The 14,898-nt window shown below is 34.3% G+C and overlaps 1 protein-coding gene across 1 annotated transcript in view; it reads left to right on the top strand.

The window, feature by feature from the left end:
* The window catches only part of LOC145597497 (protein SHOOT GRAVITROPISM 6-like), a 48,061-nt gene that overhangs the window by 17,430 nt on the left and 15,733 nt on the right, over window positions 1–14,898 (top strand). The window contains exons 13-30 of the mRNA XM_081653682.1: window positions 1,660–1,737; window positions 1,896–1,963; window positions 2,042–2,141; window positions 2,221–2,376; window positions 4,107–4,196; window positions 4,320–4,385; window positions 5,270–5,368; window positions 5,450–5,524; window positions 6,915–6,974; window positions 7,406–7,495; window positions 8,041–8,162; window positions 9,058–9,187; window positions 9,283–9,362; window positions 10,116–10,251; window positions 12,239–12,320; window positions 14,068–14,213; window positions 14,333–14,413; window positions 14,490–14,590. Coding sequence (XP_081509808.1) covers window positions 1,660–1,737; window positions 1,896–1,963; window positions 2,042–2,141; window positions 2,221–2,376; window positions 4,107–4,196; window positions 4,320–4,385; window positions 5,270–5,368; window positions 5,450–5,524; window positions 6,915–6,974; window positions 7,406–7,495; window positions 8,041–8,162; window positions 9,058–9,187; window positions 9,283–9,362; window positions 10,116–10,251; window positions 12,239–12,320; window positions 14,068–14,213; window positions 14,333–14,413; window positions 14,490–14,590 — 1,760 coding nt within the window. The remainder of the gene's footprint in view (window positions 1–1,659; window positions 1,738–1,895; window positions 1,964–2,041; window positions 2,142–2,220; window positions 2,377–4,106; window positions 4,197–4,319; window positions 4,386–5,269; window positions 5,369–5,449; window positions 5,525–6,914; window positions 6,975–7,405; window positions 7,496–8,040; window positions 8,163–9,057; window positions 9,188–9,282; window positions 9,363–10,115; window positions 10,252–12,238; window positions 12,321–14,067; window positions 14,214–14,332; window positions 14,414–14,489; window positions 14,591–14,898) is intronic.

Raw genomic sequence — 14,898 nt, 5'->3', positions numbered from 1 at the left:
CTGTAGCAAGTGGATCAATGATGTACATCGAGGCAAAATTTAGCGGAATATGTTTTTTCTCTAAGTAATCCTTTTTCCTTAACCCTCACATGCTGAAGACATTGTGCGGGAAGATGTGTAATTACTGTAGTCAAAGGTGATGAGTTTAATGAGTAGTTCTTTGACTCCAATAAGGCCTTGTTCACTTCACCTTGTTTTTGCTAAAATGAAATTATTTAAACTGAACTGATATTATTTTTGCTGAATTGAAATTATATTTACTAAATTGAAAATATTTTTACTGAAGTGAAATAATTTTCAAAACTGAAATTATATTTCTTCTTTATGGTTACTGATCTTTACTAAATTGGACTTATTTTTGGGGAACTGAACTTATTTTACTAAATTGAAATTAATTTTACTTAATACTGTTTTTTTTTTAAAGTGAAGTGAACTTGACTTTTCTGGCCCAAGGCAGAATGGCTATTAGAGTTTTACCAAGCTGCCCATTCAGATAACATCTTAACTTGTAATTCTAGATACGGCCGTTAGAGAACCTGATGGAATGGAGTGAAATTCTATGAGGGGATCAGTTCTGCTGGTGAACATTTGCTCTTTCAAAACTCAAGGGCTGATGGACCTTGTAAAGAACATCATTTGTATATCTGCATGATTTCTATGCCCTGGATGAGGATTTGGCCTGCTTGAGGTCTGTTGACAACTTGACATTGATACTTATGCTGTTATGCATTCAGTCACAGACTCGGTTTGGTACTCAGATTTTCAGTAGTCTGAGTAGGACTCAATATCCTTGAAAAATCTGGGTGAGATCTTAGCAATTCATGTTCCACCTGAAGCAAAGGGATGAGGTTTTGCTTAACCCTGGTCATTTTCCCTAAATTTTTGTGGCATGCCTTTTGGAATCCATGAGCAAAATGATGAAGGGGAAGCACTGTTTGATGATATAGAGTTGATCTTGATTCAAGGAAAGGGACCAAGCTCCACGACCTCTTTCATTCTTTCTTTTTTTTTGTTTTTGTTTTTTGTTTTTGTTTTTGTTTTTTTTTTTTTTTTTTTTTTTTTTTTTTATTTTTTTATGTACATTATTGCCAAAAATGCTTCTGCAACAGGACTATTTTTTTTTTTTGTTCATTCTTTTTTCTTTAGTGTTTTTCGTGTTCTACTTTATGAACATCTTATCTTTGAAAAGTGGGGCCCTTGGATATCTCTTCTTCAAAAAAGTGAAAACCAAAGTACAATTTAATACATGATTGATGTGCTTATATGAGTCTAAAAAAGGTGTTGGTGTATTTAATGTCTTTCTGCTGTGCAAGCCAATTATGCTTGCTCTTGGCAAATGAAAAAGGAAACATTTTTCTAGCGTTACTAATATATTTATTATCTCTTTATTGCCTTTATGGCTATAGTTATCATGGTCTGTTAGTCTTCATGTTTGTGTTTGCTACTATCAACTAACAAGTTTCAAGCTGATTTAATAATGTATGCAACAATCCATTATCTCACTTTGTATGTACCTCTCTTGTTTTCTGTTATCCATTATCTCACTTTGTATGTACCTCTCTCGTTTTCTGTTATCCTTTACATTACCAAGATAGTTATTATCTTATCATCATAATTAGGTCTATATAGATTGATAAGAAGTTTCTTTTGGTGCATCAGACATACAATGAAGTTCAACGTTGCTTTCTCACGGTTGGCACGGTTTACCCTGAAGATCTTTTCGTATTTCTTTTAAATGTGAGTAGGGACTTCCATTTTATTAGAAAGAATCAATTTTTTTACAAGACTATTGAAGGGAAGACATTGTCTATTGTTATTATAATAAATGATGGTGTGAGTTAAACAACGAAGTTCATTATTTCCAGTAGCTTCTGCTAATGATATATTGTTATCAGAAATGCAGGTTAAAGGAAGAAGCGTCGACTTTTGGGGCACTTTGTGTCTTGAAACATCTATTGCCCAGGTCACTTTTCTGGATATAATCTACAGTTGTGAAAACATCTGTTTCTCCAAATGACTTCGCTACATATGTGCTATACAGATTGTCCGAGGCTTGGCATAATAGCAGGCCTATGCTTGTTGATGTAGTAAAATTGCTGCTCGATGAACAAAATCTAGGAGTAAGGAAGGCACTTTCAGAGGTTTGTTAATGACATGGCACCTATCATCTCACAAAACAATAGGAGATTTCTGTTTACTAACTATTGTCTTTCATGGCAGCTAATTGTGGTAATGGCTTCACACTGTTATTTGATTGGTCCTTCTGGGGAGTCATTTGTGGAGTACCTAGTACGTCATTGTGCACTTCCAGACCAAGAGAAACATCAGCTATCCTCAAGCAGCTCTTATCATACTTTAACTTACAGAAGATATGAGGTATGGATCTGGTTTATTTTATTTTCTTGGAGAGACGTCATGTTCAAGAACATCTGTTGTATTTATATAAATTTGTAGGATTGGATTCTAATGAGAAAGTCTAAATGAGAATCGAGAACCAATTTTGTGTGTTAAAAGTAATACAAATAGCATTTGAGTGATTAGAATTGATTTGAATGTAAATACCCAATTATACTACTGTTAATACACTTTTATTTATTTATTTATTTATTTATTTATTTTGTATAACAATAAACGATGAAAACACAATTTCAATCATCTAGCTACAACATTAACAACAATTTAAAATCACTTTGTTAAAAAAATACTTTTAATAAATTTTTGTTAATTTGGTTTTACTAGTAAAGAAAAACCTAGTAAATTATAATGAAAGTCGTCAAAAAATACATGAAATCACTTTAAAAGTTAAGAGACAAGGAATCTGTTTGGGAAGTTGCTATTGTTAAGGAAATGCCAATATGATATGGCAAGATACAGGAAGTTCCAAACATTCAACTTGTCTCTCTTCTTTTCAACAACGCCAGCAAATTTGCCACAAAAGTTCATTTTTTTCAATGTCTATCTTCCTAAATCAACCATCTTGCCATCTTGTAATTGGGATCTTACTTGTCATCTCACACAGTCACACATTTGTTTATTCTTTTGTTTCTATATCTATTAGCCAGTAAAAATTCTTTCATTTCAAATTTATTCATTTGTTTTAATCTCTATCTGCCAAACTACTATTTGGTTATATCCGGTGTCTCTGCACCTGAGTTGTTAGTATATTCCGTTTAAGATGTTAATCTTGGATTCTTGGTACTTGGTATCCCCATTGTTTGAGAAATAAGGTGGACTAATTTATGTCTAAAAGAAGAAGGTCTAGAACAATTGCTCGTCATGTGTCATTATCTCAGGCTGTTATGCTAAATTCTACCTAGACTTCTTGGGTTAAGGGTAAACAAATGCTTCCCTGAATGCAACAAATGGTGGTTACTTGAGAAAGTACTTTAATTCTATAAGCTGCAGGTGAACAATCTGCCTTAAAATGCTATCTTCTTTCCCCTGTTTACCACCATATTGCCAAAGGAACTAGCTTCAATAATTTAATTAATCAAACTGTCTATCTTATGTTTTTGAGTAGGAATCGGAGGAACCGAGATTCTACTCCAAAAATTTAGTTGATACAGGGATAAGGTCAAGAGAGTGTCTTGACTCGTTTTTTTTGGATATGGGGTATCATATGAAGTGCCCGCAAAAAAGTTTACAAAACAAAAGCTTTAAAAAAATGGATTTGTAAACAAAAAAAAAAACCAAGCTATTATTTTCAAAATCACCAGTGTTACATTTCCTTTATTTCCCTCCAAAGTCAACACTTTTCATTGGTAAACAGCAAGATTTAATATCTTAAAGAGAAAAAAAAATGAAAATCAATCCCTTAAAAAAACATAATAAATACAATAGTTTAATATGGTTGTCTATCCACCCACTAGGCACAAACACATCTTTTCTATTTGAGATTAAATTCAGTTCAGACCAAATATTGATTTGCTTAAGTGCCGAGGAGATAGAACCCAATGGCATAGGACTAGCTGCTAGGTGGAAGAGTTCTTCACTTGACACAAGCTAAACTGAGAATTCTTCTTTTGATGTACTTTAATTTTAGCTTGTACTATTGCCTTTGTAAAAGTTTACTTTTGTTCTAAAATTATAATGTGGGTGCTTGTCAGGCTAAGAATGGGATGATCAGCATGACAGAGTTGAGATCAGTCTGTGAAAAAGGCTTACTTCTGTTGACAATCACAATCCCTGAGATGGAGGTACATTGAATCCTCTCTCTCTCTCTCTCTCTCTTCCTTTTTCTTTTTTGGTAATTCAAGTTTTTGTGCTTGCTTGATTATTAGACTTATTAATTGCTGCTACTTTATATAATGCCTCTGTAGCACATATTGTGGCCTTTTCTGTTAAAGATGGTCATTCCTCGGGCGTATACTGGTGCAGTTTCTACGGTAATTTTTAATTCTTTTTTATTTTTCTTGGGTTTCCATAGCTTCTTTATAACCTTTTCCATCTCCGATCTTTGTTTTCTGCAGTTTTGTTCTTTCTCACTATTTCTCTTTTATCGTTTACTAACTATTAGGTGTTGTAAGCTGATCTATATTCCTTAATAATTACTTTTGAAAAATATTGCGGTCAAAGTCTCAAACATACTGTACTTATCCAAACTTAATACGATGTGTTTCTGTTAACCTTGAGAGCTTTCCCCACCGCATTTATTTCATACACTGCCTCAGGATACCTACAAGTCTTCCATATCAAATGAATCTACAGCCTGGTAAAGGAAGATAAAGAACAAATGGATTGTTGACTTGTACAAGTCCTCAATGGCTCTGCTTATATGATCTTGCTTAATCTTATCTAAAAAAGCAATGACAACTGGTACACATGACAAATGGCCTAACTTCAACTATACAAGGTCCTCAGACAGTATATTTAAGAAGCTTAAATTAGTTTGTATTTTCATTCAAGAATCCGCTGATTTCTTGCCTTCTAACTTTCTAAGTATCCACCAACTAGTCAAAGTATTATCGTGTACAAGTCAACAATCCACATGCTCTTCAACTTCCTTTACCAAGCTAGCAGAACATCTTTCACTCTAGGCTGGTCACAATTGGATCTAGACGAAGAAAGGGGATGTACTAATTTTGAATTAATAGGTCGAGATTTTTATTAGTTGAAAAAGCTTCTAGAAAAATCAAAGTAAAAAAAATAGGGACTATCTGTCACCCATTTCCTAAAATCTGCCTCCTTATGCTTTTCAATTCTGGTTGTCTGCATGGTATTTCTGTACATATGTAATTCAATGATTAAATAATATTTTATTGCTTGTCAGGTTTGTAGATGCATTTCAGAATTGTGCAGGCATAGAGCTGGAAGTGGTAGCATGATGCTGAGTGAGTGTAAAGCTCGCACTGACATTCCAAGTTCTGAGGTAGCTTTTGCTATGATGTAAAGATTTTCTTAAATTATATACCTGTACTTATCTATGGTCATGTTTGGTTTTAAATATCAGGAGCTCTTTGGTCGCTTGATTGTACTTTTGCATGATCCCCTGGCAAGGGAACAACAAGCAACTCATATTCTCTCTGTAAGGATTCTAAATGCTCGGCTTCATTTTTGAATTAGGTTTGATTTAAATATGGATAATTTTTTATTTTTTATTTTTATTTTTTTTGAGCTGGTGGACAAGTTTTGTTATCATTCGAAATTGTTAATTGGACTGATGATAATTGTTTTGAGGATGTTAGATTTTAATAAAAAAAAAAGTTGGGAAAGTGAATGAATTAATATTCAAAGGAAATATATCTCATGTAATAAAGGGGAAAAAAAAATTCACATGTGGGAGAACATCCAAAACTCTAAGAGATAATAAACCTAGTATGTGGGTTAATGTTTAAAAAATCTCAAGGTGCACGAGGATAATAGGGATTTTGCAGCACCTTAGCTGCACCCCTTTTGAAGTGAGTCAGTCTAAGTACTGAAAAAAAATTGGGTGCCTGGACCAAAAAGGGCACATGGACCATCTAGGCTTTTCTTTTATACAGTTGTGTAGCTCGAGTAATGCCTTGATTTATTACATCTAATACCATGTTGTAGTGTTTACATATGTTGGAGAGACGGGTTCATCACCTTTTTTTTTTTTTTTTTTTTGAAAGAAGACGGGTTCATCACTTTATATCATGCTTTTTTAACCCTTTTATGGACTTTCATTTTCCCCTTACATCCGCTTTATTATGATTCACTATATTAATGTATGAACTTATGCTGTAGTGTGCAGGCATTAATAATAGGTGACATTATCACTTAGACCGATAACTATAATCTAGCTGATACCAAGTTTAGACCTTAATATGAGTGTTCCCCCCCCCCCCCCCCCCTCCCCCCTATATGGCAGTTGCCAGCTTGCTACCGCATGAAGGGTTCTGTGTGGCAATAGAATTTCCTTCGAACATTTTTTATTAAATTAGTATTAGTAATATTTTTCAATGAAAGATGTAGTTACTTAGTGATGGACCTAATTTCAAGCAAAATCATGGAAACAGAAATCAAATGAAGCTGTAGTTGTGTACACTTGTGAGTGTGACAGTGTGTATGTCAGTTTGTTTGTGCATTTATGCGTGTATGCAACTATGCATGTATGTATTATGAATGTATGCAACTATGCATTTATGAATGTATGTAGTGTGCACAAATACATATATGCATACAGTTGTACAGGGATTATGGTTACATTTTTCATGCAAACACTCAAATACACACAGTTTTTCTTGTGGTCTATATTTTCCTTGTCAGATTTCAGTTGGAATATGGATATATAAGATCAGCATAGGGTTGCACTTTTTTATTTGATTATTTTTCTATTTATTTTATTTTGAGGTCCAGTTTACACTTCTATCTTGATGCTTACTAAATCACCTTGTAAAAGAAGATATGAAACCTATAACTAAAAATTTTCTTTTCATGTATTCTATGATCAGGTGCTAAATTTCTTGGGCCCTCTCTATCCAAAGAACGTCAGTATGTTTTGGCAAGATGAGGTATGGTTAATTGATAAAAGGAAGTGGTTATTGGGTGCTATGGAGTATTCCCTCTTGTCTATTGTTTATATAGATTTACGTAGTTTTTAAATGTGTCTGTCTCACATTAGTTCGAACACCTCTCATTGCATAGAGTTTTAGGTGGTAAGTTGTGGTATCAGTTGTTATTTTAATGAAAAAGTTGGTTTGAGAGCAGTTAGTTGGGGTATTTGTATCGTTATTTTACTGAAAAAAGTTTGTGTGATATGGAATAAGTGGACCTAATAGAAATCGATCTTAATGTAAAAGAAATCAATTGAACTCCTGAGTCAAATTCATGTTGAATCTATATGCTTTTGTGCTACTGTTATCTTTCTGTAAGTATCAACTTTTGCTGCTAGTTATTTGTATTTCCAATCGTTGACCATGTTTGTTCGTTTTGTAAGCTGTAGATTCCAAAAATGAAGGCATATGTCAGTGATACAGAAGACTTGAAGCTGGATCCTTCTTGCCAGGAAACCTGGGATGACATGATCGTTAATGTGAGTGAACATTAGCAGCGTCATATATGCTATTATTATTTTCACTGTATATGGTTAATAATTTATTACTCATGAAAACATGACTTTTATTTACTTTGACCGAGCTGTGTTGTATGTATCCAACTAATTTTCTGTTAGATCTTGCTATTAAGAGCTCATGAGTGGATCAAGATGGGGTCTCCTCTGTTGATCTTGAATTAGTGCTTGCTTTCAAAATCTGTTAGCATGACTAAGACCATGATGATGTGTTACTTCTGATATACTGATTCCTTTGATCTTGAAATATCACTTTGCTTGTGCTTCTAGTCATTGTTGGAGCATTTAAAAAATGTTTCCTATTGAGACCATAGCGAGATTTGTCAGGTCACGTGGCTTATCTTATTTGTGGGCTTACAGTAGTCTATTATTGCTTTTGTTGATCCCTCACAACTAAATATATCTGTATTTTCTGTCCCTCTCTGCTCAAACTGTACATCGATCCACAAGATAGAAATAGTTTATTTGGTATCTGCCCATTGATATTTATCTCCTCTTTTACTTGGTAGTTTCTTGCAGAATCTCTGGATGTGGGTCAGGATGCTGATTGGGTAATTGCTCTTGGAGATGTGTTTGCCAAACAGTATGAGCTGTATACACCTGAAGATGAGCATTCTGCACTTCTTCACAGGTACAATATGCATAATCAATTGAACTCATCTCCATCTGCTCAAGTTAATTGAATAACATGTAATTATGATGATTTATTTGTTAGAGACCAGTCATATGGTCGATATGGGTATCTCGCAGTTTTCTAGACACCTGTTTACCTTTTTTTAATTTTTTTTTAAAATCTCAATAAATTGATATTTGAATATAATTTCAACCTACCTATTACCCTTGATACTCCATTGTTTTGGTTATGCTGCAAATCTGCAACATAAAAACTTATGATAGTCCCAGCTGCAAAAATCTCATTTTGAAGCAATTATGTACATTAAATTTTTAGGTCTGGCAAAAATTTTTAGAAGGTAGTGCCTTTCTCTCTCTCTCTCTCTCTCTCTGAATAAGTTGCTTGGATGCGATAGTGACATCTTGCAGGTACTACGCTGCACATCAGTATTATGATGACATGTATAGATTGTTGTAAAATTATTCAATTCATACTTTTTATTTTTTAAAATTTTTATTATTTATTCATTGTATGACAAATTTGTTTAATATGATCTGCATTGTAGATTCTATTACTTTATCTTGTTCTTTTACGAATGATCGATTTTTAACAGTTTGACCTTTTTAAAACTAGAAATATATTCATTAGTGAATAACTATGTCATTAGTAGTAGAGATTAAATTCAAACAAATGCATTACTAATATAAGTATATAAAAAACTTAATCTCCACAAAAATTTGGATCTACCACTAGCAAAAAAATGAGAAGTGTAGCGTAGGAAGTTCCAATAATCCAATGTATACACACATATACACATTTTTTTTTTTAAATGAGTATCGATGTATTTTAAATTAATGAATGCTTAGGAAGTTCCCTTTTTTTTTTTTTTTTTTTTTTTTTGCTTTTTTCTCAGATGCCTTGGCATGCTGCTTCAGAAAGTTGACGACAAAAGTTATGTTCGTGATAAGATTGACTTGATGTATAGACAGGCTAATATAGCAGTTCCTTCCAATAGGCTTGGCTTAGCAAAGGGCATGGGATTGGTATGCCATATAGTTTCCTTTTTGATGGTTTGCTTATTTTTTTGGCGTATCTGCTGTTTTATATCTATAGCTTCTTAATTGAGAATGATCTTCAGGTTGCAGCTTCTCACTTGGATATGGTTTTGGAAAAGCTGAAGGAAATTCTTGATAATGTTGGGCAGAGTGTATTCCAAAGGTTTTGCATCTTTTCGTTTATAGCTAATCTGCCACTCCACATGTCTGTGGGCAATTGATCTTTATATGAGGAAGCCTCACTAGATTGATGGATTCTTTCAGTCAGTTACAGACTTATAGATATTGAGAGGATATTCAGCAAGAGACAGGTGTGGGTGAGGTGCTGTAGCATCTCTACTACGTCACCCTCGTAGTTGGACAACCCCTGAAAGTGCTCCACTTTCTTTATGAATGGGAAAACGTGTTGCTTTTATGAATAATTAATATGTATCTGTAGGTAGCTTCTAGTTGTTTTTAAACACCCTCTGTTTGAACTTTGAAGAAATACTTTGAAGGGGCAATTGTATATAGGATATTTTGAACTGAGGGGAGTGATAGGTTAAGGACACTCAAATCTTATGTGTTATTGGTTCGCTATAAGTCCTCATGAAGCCTGAAAATGTCTTAATGCTTTCTATGTTGGCCTCTTGGAGCTTGGATAGTGCAGCAAAAATATGTGGGATGTCATTATCATATCAGTTTCATAATCGTTATATTGGAGCTTTATAATTCAACTCTGAAGTTTTTTGTAGTGGACTAGTATTCGTTCTAAAGTGTAGGAGGCTAGAATTATTTTCTTACAGGAGGTTTTGCATTTTATGAGACCCCCTTTGGCTTCTATCTCTTCCTTGTAGTTTAATGTAGTTTTATTGATGCTTGTCAGATTTCTTGCAGAAAATTTGTGGTATACTAACATATGTTTTGATAATTTCAGGTTTCTTTCTTTCTTCACTGATAGAGCTAAAATTGAAGATTCAGATGATATACATGCGGGTTTGGCTTTAATGTATGGATATGCAGCAAGATATGCTCCGTCATCTGTTATCGAAGCACGCATAGATGCTCTTATAGTAAGTTTTTCAAATTAGACTCTGTCTGCAGTTTAAAGTGTATGCCTAGTTTAATATTCATCTATGAAACCCACTGAACATAGGGTTGAAAGACATGAAGATTACCTCATTCTTTTTGACTTTTATGAACCTGTAATCCATTGGGTTAATGCATTATCCGGCATGGACGCAACCTCATTGTATAGCCTTTCAAATGACGCACTACTCTCCTATTCCAACAAAGGAAAATAGATGTTGGCTGTAGTGAAAACCTTCCAAATACGAACACCTTTATATTCTTTTATCCTTTGAAGTTACTCATCATGTATACTGAATTGGGTCGTGTGGATTAAGCTTTCAACTGATGCAGCATGCACCTAATACAGCAAGAAATTAAGAAGCTATGGACTTTTGCCAAATTATGCACCATGCCTGACTCTTTTTTGATTCGTAAGGCCTTTTATTCCTTACCTCGATCAATATCAAGCAAAACCAACATAATTTGGGTTTATGCACAACAAACTTTACAATAGTATCTTTCTTCTCCAAATTTAAGTTGAGGTTATCCTCTTTAGTTCTAGCTTTTGATTGAAAAAACTCGAGTCTGAATGAGTAAACTTTTGATTGAAATTGAGAGATTCTAGTGAATAGCCTTGAGAATGCTTGTGAATTTCAGAGTATGTCATTGAGCTTCTTTTTAAATTGATGCCAGTATATAGTGTTGAATTGCTCTGTATCACTTTTATTGAGTGATGGAAGTTTCTTAACCTTATGTTTTAGATTTTTTTTTGAAAGAATTTATGTTTTACATTTTAAATGGTGTTTTACAGATTTTCTGTGATATTATGTGGCATTTATTTATTTAAATTAAGGCCTACAGGATTGGCTCTCCTTATCTACTGTGCTAATGATTTATAAATACTTGTTGAATACAAATTCACTTACATAGTTACATGTGAACAAATGTCAGTATGACTGAGCCCTCCTTGTCTATAGATGATTATAGACATGATGTATAAAAATAAATTAAAAGAGCTTGTTTCATTAACTTCTAGATACTCATATTCATTCATGCCCTTTTCTTTTTGCAACGGTTCTAGATGAATTAACTAGACCATTTCAAGATGAGGTTCCATGGTGTATGTTGTTCGCGGATGATATCGTTTTGGTGGATGAGACTAAGGACGGGGTTAATGTTAAGTTGGAGCAATGGAGGCAAAGGTTGGAATCTAGAGGGTTTAAGCTAAGTCGGAGTAAGACTGAATATTTGGTATGTCGTTTTGGCACTCAGAGGGGGACAAGCAATGAAGTGGTGAGTTTGGATGGAAAGGATTTGACCATGAGTGAATGTTTTAAGTATCTTGGGTCGATCATCCAGAAGAATGGTGACATTGATCAAGACGTAACCCACAGAATTAAGTCAGGGTGGCTTAAATGGAGAGCGGCCACGGGAGTGTTATGCGACCGCAGCATTCCCCTACAGTTGAAGGGAAAATTCTACAGGACTGCCATAAGACCAGTGTTGCTCTATGGTACAGAATGTTGGGCTTCTAAGAAAGAGCATATTAAAAAGATGGAGGTTACGGAAATGCGCATGTTAAGGTGGATGTGTGGAAACACTTTAAGAGATAGAATCAGAAATGAGGTTATTCGCAAGAAAGTAGGTGTGGCAGACATTGCAGATAAATTAAGGGAAAATCGTCTGCGTTGGTTTGGACATGTAAGACGGAGACCCGTGGGTGCACCGGTGCGAAGAGTGGAAGAGTGGGATCATGGAGGGATTAAACGAGGAAGAGGGAGACCAAAAATGACTTGGTTGGAAGGAGTGAGGAAGGATATGAAGTGCATGGATTTACGTGAGGATGAAGTTTTGGATCGTAAGGGATGGAGGAGAAAGATTTATGTTGATGACTACACGGAATAATCATATTTGGTTCATGTTAGCCGACCCCACTTTTGGGATTAAGGCTTTGATTGATTGATTGATTGATTGATTATGAATTTTCAGGGAACAAACATGTTGTCACGCCTTCTTCATGTGTATCACCCTGTTGCGAAGCAGGCTGTCATTACTGCTATTGATTTGTTAGGTATGTGATGCTATGGTCTCTATTTTGTATATTGAGAACAGTGTATACTTTTTAGTATAATTGATTATTAAGTAACCTGTTTGAATTAAATCTGCAAGATAGTGAGGAACTTCCTAAGTTCTCAGTAGTTATTGACTTTTGAAAACAATTAATTAATAATTTTTCTTCTAAAATACCTATTAGCATTTGTTTATTTGACTAGCAGTTGGAAAAAGCCAAATAATGCCTTTCATTGCTTACTTTTCTGTTAATTGGTAGTGCTACAATAACTTTGAAGTTTCAATTAGGTAGTGGATATAAATGTTAACAATTTATTTGCATGAATTTTCAAAGATGGTGGATTTCGAGTGAGAATGCTTTTAAACTTTAATGTAGTATGCAGTAGTTATCTGAAGAAGGAAGAATTAAAAATAGGACAGGAGTTTGGTAAGGGAAGGGTAGAAATGGGCCCAGTGATGGTAGGTTCTATCTAGATAGTTTATGAGTAATGTTGCTTTTATAAATACATGAAAGTTGATAGATTCTATCAATAAGTTCTAATTTTAAAGTTGTTTTCAAATTATTATTAGACAACGAATAGGTAGCTGATCAGAAATTTTCCTTGCATAAAATAAACCTAGATAACTATGTTATTTTCGAATTAGTCATTTAACACCTCTTCCATGGCTTTGTTACAATATAGTGCCAGATTATTGAAATAACCTTGTGATATTTAAATCAGGGAAATAGGGTTACCACTTAAAGTTTACTAGGAGAACGGCAGTTTCAAAGAATCAGTGTAATTTTAGGATGGTTATCAACTTAAGAGGGTGACTTTAACTGTTGTATTTTTTTTCTTTTTATTGATGCTGTATATTTGCACTTGTTGCTATATGATCCACTCGGTCTCTTAAATAGATGGGCAATCCACTCAACCTCTGGTTCACTCTTTGATGTATTGGTACTTCACACAGATTACGATTCCCCAAATTTTTTTTACTCCATTGTCTTATTCTACTTCATATCTTCTGCATGTTCAGATGATTATCCTGTAAAAAAAAAGTTCCAAGAAGCTACATAATCTTCTTTTCATATGTCATTGTTATACCTCGTTTGACACCTATAAGCCTTTTTGTCACATTTTTATTAGCTGTTGTTTTTCCCTTTATCTAAGGCTGTTTATTTATATTGGAAATGAAGCTACTTATAGAGTAATTAATGCAACAACTAGGACTCTTCATTTCTCTTCACATACCTATGTCGGACACTTGACACTCGGACATGGTTATGACACTTGGACACTTCAATTTTAGTTTATAATCATGGAATTTTTTCACAAAATGGCCGAATCGGACGTTGGGACACGTACTTGTGTCGGACATGGGCACCCGAGTCCAAGTAACATACAAGTTCCCATAAGAAAAAATCACTTGTTAAAAATTGATATCTAAGCAAAAACAACTGTAAGACTATTGTTATGACTTATGACAAAATTTTAAAAATAAATAAACACGGACTAGATACTGTGACCCCACAAAGAGACCAACTATTTTAACTATATAAATCTCAAAAACAAGCTACAGTAACTTGGATTCCCCAAGCCGTTCCATGTATCAGATCAAACCTTGTTTTCAGTAACAATTTATGGGACAAATCTCCTGAAATGTGTATGATGCATTGGTGCTTGTAGGTATTGCGATTTCTTTATGGTATGAATTCAATAGTTTTATTTGTTTGCATGGGCAATCTCATTTTGTATTCTCTGCAGGTAAAGCTGTCATTCAGGCCGGAGAAAGTGGTGCACCATTCCCACTCAAAAGAAGGGATCAGTTGCTTGACTATATATTGACTTTGATGGGCCATGACAATGAAGATGAATTTATTGGTACCAGTGTTGAGATTCTGCGAACTCAGGTCAGAGCATCTACTTCTAGTTTCACACTTGCTGACTAGTTTTTCTGATGTCCCTTTTCTTATCAGTTTTCTCCTGTCCTTTTTCTTATTAATTTGTATTTTGTTTAATCTCAATATAGGCTCTTGCTTTAAGTGCTTGTACTACACTGGTTTCAGTGGAGCCAAAGTTAACCATGGAAACTAGAAACCATGTTTTGAAGGTACTGATTAGATGTATTTTGAGTCATGATTTTCACTCTTACTCTCCTGATAAAACAAAATTCCAAACTTTGTCAGGCTGTCCTGGGATATTTTGCTTTACCAAGTGAGCCGTCAAATGTTGTCAGTCCCCTCATCGACAACCTCATTACTCTATTGTGTGCTATATTACTCACAAGGTATTATTATAAATATGTCATTTTAGTCCATCGTTGCTCATAATCTGTGTGCAGAATGTGTTATCTTTAATCTTGGTTTTTCGGCATTCCCTAATTATTTTGAGCATCAACATCATGTAATTAAGTGTATGAAACTTGCCGGGTCCGAGCCTTGCAAAATGATTTGTTAAAATATTCAATGCAACATGCAGACAGGTTGACCGCTTGAACACACTTACGCTCTGAAATGTTGGTATTAAAAATGGTTATTTTTGGGTAATCATTTTACTTTTTGGAAGCTAAGAAGCTGACAGCTGACTTTTAAGGTA

This window comes from Chenopodium album, chromosome 2 (assembly GCF_948465745.1).
Source record: "Chenopodium album chromosome 2, dcCheAlbu1.1, whole genome shotgun sequence".
NCBI classification, from domain to species: domain Eukaryota; kingdom Viridiplantae; phylum Streptophyta; class Magnoliopsida; order Caryophyllales; family Amaranthaceae; genus Chenopodium; species Chenopodium album.
This window is presented reverse-complemented; position numbering and strand designations above follow the sequence as displayed.